This window comes from Neoarius graeffei, chromosome 16, assembly GCF_027579695.1.
Source record: "Neoarius graeffei isolate fNeoGra1 chromosome 16, fNeoGra1.pri, whole genome shotgun sequence".
Classification (NCBI taxonomy): domain Eukaryota; kingdom Metazoa; phylum Chordata; class Actinopteri; order Siluriformes; family Ariidae; genus Neoarius; species Neoarius graeffei.
In genome coordinates this window covers 46,000,711-46,007,523 of record NC_083584.1, presented here as the reverse complement: position 1 = coordinate 46,007,523, position 6,813 = coordinate 46,000,711, and the positions used below count along the sequence as shown (strand labels likewise).

The following is a 6,813-nucleotide window of genomic DNA, read 5'->3' as shown; positions in this document are numbered from 1 at the left end:
GTTTACTTTGGGAAGATATGGAAGGCATTTGAACAGTCGGAAACAACAGCACACATTCACCAGCATGCATCAGGACCCCTCCTGGCTGGTCAGAGAACATTTTATCAGAGGCAGATGGACTACTGCTGATTTCTGAACAGGAGGGAGGATGTAATGTTTGGTAAGCCTGAACTTGTCTTGGACAAGCAGATGAGAAAGCGTTCTCTTTCTCAGTTAGGACAGAAAGACCAAAATAACTCACACCCATTACAACAGTGGAAGGGATTGACATGCCAACATGCCTTCGATGCAAAAACCAGTGCAGAAGTAACGTGCAGCAATGCCACTCCTGTGTGTGAAAGACTTCTTTGGAGGATTCGATCTGTTTCTGTGTGCGCATGAGTCAGCACAGGTTGTATGAAGATGGGGGGGAAAGCATGGAAGCCATGGAAAAAAGTCAATCCTGCTGCATTACTGATTTCTCAACGTTTGCAAATCCCCCTGGGAGTTCAGTGTTTCAGTGGTGGGGGAGCTCTGGAACTCGGTAAAACTCTGCTGGTCGAATGAGATCAGTGTTGTTTTTTGTCAGAGCTGTGGGAGAAACTCTTCACCTCCTCTGAGATCAGACGCTTTTTTTCTCTCGAATGTTGCTTGGACAGATTCTCCCCGATTAGTCAGATAAAACGTAATACACAGCACGAACCATTAAAAAGACAGAAAACTTCGACGTAACATCCAAAAAATAAAGTACACACGTAGTGCAGAAATTTCAAGACATGTCTCCCCAGTGCCTTTATTATCTGAAGTTAGTGATGTTTGGAAATAAAATATAAACCAGTGATCTGACACCAACTATCAATAGTACTTGTGACCCAGAAAGAGTTATAAGTGGTAGGAATTACAAAAGTGTCTAAAAATAAAAAAAAATTAAAAAGGAACGTAAATCTATGTACAAAATATCAATTTACGTATTTATACAAATCTCCAGCTTAATTCAAATATAATATTTCTTAAGGATGCACATAGGTTTGGCTACACAACTGCAGTGATGTGGAAAATCAAGGGCTCAAACTCAAACATTAGTGCAGAAGATCAGTTTTTGGTTGTTGAAGAAAGTATACGCTTGGAAGAGAACCAGTTTGAAACAGAAGTGCTTGGAGTTTCATCCTTGAAGAAATAGCAAAAGAGATGTTCGAACTTTGTTAACAACAACGGCAACAAAAGTTTTAAATCGGGGACAAAGAGCGCTGTCAGACGGCTTCACAAAGGCCCTGGCCGTCTTTTATTAACGAGGCCTTATCTATTTATGAAGAAAACACTTACATCAGCCGTGGTTAGGAGCAGACAGGAAGTCGATAATTCATTTTACTTTATGATGACTAACTCGAACGCTTTGTCTTTGTATACAATGAGTCAACACTGGGAGGACTTGGCAAGTCAATGGTGTGAGACCTTCTTTCCTGCTTCTCTCTCTCTTTCTCCTCATGCGCACACACACGCACACACACACACACACACACACACACACACACAGTGTTATTTTTCATCAAATACTCATACTATACATGTACTACAGTTTTAAATCACATTTCCCAGATGCCTCATCTTAAACATAGTGGTACATATTGGGCCAAAAGCACATATAAGAGTCTACTTTCCAATCAGCTGACAGGAAATCAGTAATACACAACTGTGTATTGCATTTATGTGTTCATCTGAAAGTGTAGAAATGACGTGCAGAAGGCAGTCTCCTCTCACAGTGGTAAGCATTACAGTGGTCAGGTTCTGTGACATGCAGCCTGGTTTCTCAGTCACTGCAGCATGATGTCTTTCAGATTCTCCTGCAGAATGGTGTCTTTAACAGCATGGAAGACGAAGCGGATGTTCTCCGTGTCGATGGCCGTAGTGAAGTGGTGGAACAGCGGTTTGCTGCGGTTGCGGCGCTTGCGCTTGAAGCACTGCACCAGGTAGTTTTGCACGTCCTCCAGTCGCTGCGGGTCTCCGCGGAAGTCGGGGAAGTGCTTACTAATGCTCACCTTGGCCACCTTTTCCACCAGCAGGTCCATCTTGTTGAGGAATAGGATTATGGAGACATTGGAAAAGAGCTTGTTGTTGACAATGGTCTCAAAAATGTTCATGGACTCGACCAGGCGGTTTGTGTGCCGGTCCTCCATCAGCACTTGGTCGTATTCGCTGGACGAGACCATGAAGAGGATAGAGGTGATGCCGTCGAAGCACTGGAACCACTTCTGCCTCTGTGAGCGCTGACCGCCTACATCCACCATCTTGAAGGGGATCTTTTTGATGATGAAGTCATGCTCCACTATGCCCTTGGTGGCCTTCCGGGCCAAGAGGATGTCCTGAAGACTTGGGACATAATTCTTTTTAAAGACACACACACACAAAAAGGAGGATTAAAAGTAATAATGCACAGTTCACATAGTTCAGAAGCAGTGTTTACTACTTTTCAGCAAGCCATGAACTGGTAATTAAGCAAATAAATAAAAAATATTAATGTTTATATATTTATGTATTTTTATCATTTTTTATATTTATGTATTCTGGATTGTAGAAAAATTAGCACAAGGGTTCAGTACCAAGTTGTAATTCTTGAACATGGCTGTTGTCAGGTCATCGAAATGATAAATATATCGAAGACATTATACGGTTGTGTGACGATATGAAGTTTATCTTCCAGTGGTGAATGTACATTTCACAAGTGAGTGAAGAGAACGAGTGAAAACATTTTTCAACACGAGAAGATAAACTTCGTATCTTCACACCACCGTGTAATGTTCTTTGTATTATTCGGACACATCTACAAAAAAATACGCAAGTCAATCAAAAGAATTTTAATTTTGAACCAGTTTGCCACCATTTCAACAACGTGTGTCTAGACAGCGGGAAAACACCGGGAGTGACATCATCGGAGTGAAATATCGGGAAACAGGTCACTCAAATGCGCAATGTATTTCGTATGAAAAATGTGAGTTTTTTTGAAACGAGAAGATAAACTTCATATCCAACGTGTGATTTTCTTTTTATTATATCGACACATTCACAAACAAAAAGTACCCAAATTTATCAAAGCAATTCATCGATTTCCTCACGAGTGACATATAGAGGTTTATGTCATGGTTTTGGTTCTCCATGTCCCGGATGGAGCTCGTATGAAAAATACGAGTGGCGTATTTCCCAGTAAAAACACTCGTGTCCATAGAAAAAATATATATATATATATATATATGTTATTTACCAGCTGGGAGGTCCATATCGTGAAATACCGTGACCGAGGTCTTGAAAGTACTGAGCGAGGCCCTCTGGGCCGAGGTCAGTATTCAAGGCCGAGGTCATGGTATTTCACCATATGGACCGACCTTAAGCTGGTAAATAATATATTTATTTTTTTCTTTACCAAATTCTAACAGAAAACGAGAGCGCCCAAAAGGGAAAACTGAGCCAAGCCGCCATTTTGAATCCTCATTCACGGCTGTAATGCAAATGACTTCCCCCTCGGTATACAAGTGCACTTCCATGGCAGGACAAAAACTACATTTTGCCACCTATGTAGTCCCCTATTTATACAAAATTGAGTCATTCAGGATTCAACCATGTTTTTGCTTGGCATTAGCAACAGTTCCAGGTTTTTTAAATAATATATATATATTTTTTTTTACCAAATTCTAACAGAAAACGAGAGCGCCCAAAAAGGAAAACCAAGCCGAGGCGAGCCGCCATTTTGAATCCTCATTCATGGCTGTAATGCAAATGGCTTCCTCCTCGGTATACAAGTGCACTTCCATGGCAGGAAAAAAAAAAAACTACATTTTGCCGCCTATGTAGTCCCCTATTTATACAAATAGGAGTCATTCAGGATTCAGCCATGTTTTTGCTCGGCGTTAGCAACAGTTAGAGGTTTTTAGCTTTCTCCTGAAATGTTTTCTTTTATTTCTTCTTCCTCAGGGTAGTAAAACTCGCTTTCGCTGTGAACACTGTCGTTATCACTATCTATGATGTAAAATTAATGCTATTCTCCTGAGAAATGCGAAAATAAATGTTGACAAAAATTATGTTTGTTGTTGTTGTGAACGAGCGAGTCGCCAGAGGTCCGTAACCGGGGTCCGTAACTGGGGTCCGTATCGCAGGATACGGACCTGCTCGCCAGCCAATCAGAGCGCAGGATTTGATGGAACCCGGACCGCGAGAAAAATAAAAAAATATATTTTTGAATAAATAAGTAACATATTAAAAATATAAAAATGAGAAAGTTTTGAATAAATACAACTTTGACATAACAGGATTTTTTAAAGGCCGTTCCATTAGAAAGCCCCCATGAGGCCACGTCTACAAATCCTCAACAAATTTTAACTGAAGAAATAATAATGCTGTGTTTGTGGTGAAGCTGCAACTTGTAGTTCCCCACCTACAGCCAGTAAAGCCCACAGAAAACATCTTTCAACTTGAAATTTCATCTCATCAATATGGTGGAAATCTCAACTTCCAGTTCCTTCCCCGTTTAGAGTGACGAAAATCAACATTTGCTCGCGTTGTGAACAAAGGAAAAATTCCCCTTCTCTACTTTTCAATGAGTTCATAACAATATTGGCTTTAAATCAGTTAATACGTACACAATATTTGGTTAAATATATACTACTGGCTGTACTAATTGCTGCTTTGAGAAAGTAATCATCAACATTAGAGTTATCACTAATGTTAGCCAGCTAGCCTGTTGCTACTCGCTATTGTCTGCTGGCTAACTTGTTGCTAAGCTACTCACAATTGTTCTTGCTCTGCTGCAATTTCAGTAGAAAATGCTGCATGTTAATGTTTAAAGTTCATTAGAGTAGAACAGGACCACCAGGAACTCAGGCCTGTAACTGAAAAAGTGCAGTTAAAGGAACATTTAATGAGCTTTATGTGCTCTGACAGAGCAAACAAAAGGCATGTTTTCATGGAGGCAGGGCCGCTGACAGCTTTGGCTGGGCCCGGGACAAAATGCTCTGAATGGGCCCCCCTAACAATCCCCCCCCAGCCAACCCACACACACACCCAGCTCTCTTATCCCCAGTGTTGGGCACGTTACTTTCAAAAAGTAATTAGTTATAGTTACTAGTTACTTTTCCCAAAAAGTAACTGAGTTAGTAACGGAGTTACTTTGTGATAAAAGTAACTAATTACCAGGGAAAGTAATTATTCCATTATATTTTGTTCCCCCTCAAAAAAAAAAAATCAAAAATCAAATTCAATTAGTGTAATCATAATAAAAGTGAATGTTAAATGTGTTTAATGACTGAAATGGACACTTAACAGAACCAATTAGTAATGTTATCTACACTATATTAATATTTTTTGTGGGACAATGTGAGATAAGACCTCTATCAAATTTAATATATTTTTGTAGTTATTAAAATTATGTTACTAATTACTGGCCACTGACGAGGACAAACTCTTTGTTCCTCGACATAATGTGCATTGCACGTAAACACTCTTGCCTTTTATTTCAAGTAATGAAAAGTACTGGCTGTATTTCCAGTGTGAAAGCGCAGTGCTGGGCTGACCGCTCGCCATCGCTGGCTCTTCTCATTGAAAGAGTGCGCAGTGCAGTAGGCGTGGCCTACCTACGTATGCTGTCCAAATCTACTCTGATTGGCTTACTGTGCCGTTGTCTCGTGTCTCCCCGCCCCACACGAAAGCAGAGGAAAGAAAGGCTGAACGAGCAGCGTGCCAGATGAGAACAGCTTTAATAAAGGAACGCATAGTATTTTATTGTAAGTAACGGGAACGGCGTTATAACGATGTAAAAAGTAATTAGTTAGATTACTCGTTACTAAAAAAAGTAACGCCGTTTATTTCTAACGCCGTTATTCCCATCACTGCTTATCCCAGTCTCTACTCACTCCAACCCTTAAATGACAGGTATTCAAAAACCATTCAACCGGTCAACAACCATTTCATTTTAGCATTTCAACATTTTTACAGTTTTAACATTTTAACATTTCCTTAGTCTGCAACTATTCAGGTGCGAAATGCAACGCGCCGGACTTTTGTTGTGCGTGCGTGCGTACTGTCCAGTGTGAAAAGCAGAGAAGAACACACCGCTCGAGAAACGGCGGGATATGATTACGGGCTAATGTGAATATTCTTAGCTTCAATCAGATATATGAAACACAATGTTATTAAGCCGTTGTGGTTATGAAATGATTCAATGCCCTGTGCGTTTGATATGGTGTTCAGTGTGACTTGCTCTCCCCTCGTTTGTAACATGAATTGTGTGCCGCGCGTGCCTTGGTTGGGGTTACTTTACGGGGCTGGAAAAAGGTGGCTGTGTCTTACCTGGCTCAGCTGCCCCACTGCCTTTGCTAGTACCTGCTGCAACATCCGAATCTTTTTTTAAATATTTATGCAGTGAGCCCCTGAGTCTCTTGGTTTCTTCCTCTCTTTTTCTCTTTTCTTTTCTGTGCTTCTGACTTGTGCATGTTGGCAATTGGCACGCACGCTGATTGTCGAAGCGCTATGATCGAACGATGTTGTTTTTTTCCCCTTAATCAAAGAGTCAGACCAAACCATTTTTGCATTAGGGGTGGTAGGGGGTTCTTGACGCCTTTTTCAAAGACAATAAAGGCAAAAGATCTAGAAATCATTTATTGAATGCAAATATAGCACATTTCTCCCCCAAATCAACACATTTTGAAATGAAATAAAATAATCGCAACTTCATGAGAGCCCAGTTCTGGGCCCCCCCCATTCCTGGGCCCGGGACAACATACCCGTTTGTCCCCCCCTGTCGGCAGGCCTGCATGGAGGTGTACTATTTTTTCCTCACTCGGCAACATA

The 6,813-nt window shown here is 40.9% G+C and overlaps 1 protein-coding gene across 2 annotated transcripts in view; it reads right to left on the bottom strand.

The window, feature by feature from the left end:
- Positions 1-746: 746 nt before the first annotated feature.
- Positions 747-6,813, bottom strand: part of gna12a (guanine nucleotide binding protein (G protein) alpha 12a) — a 126,748-nt gene continuing 120,681 nt past the window's right edge. For both annotated transcript variants that reach the window (XM_060943071.1, XM_060943070.1), the window contains exon 4: positions 747-2,360. In XM_060943071.1, coding sequence (XP_060799054.1) covers positions 1,791-2,360 — 570 coding nt within the window. In that variant the 3' untranslated portion in view covers positions 747-1,790. The remainder of the gene's footprint in view (positions 2,361-6,813) is intronic.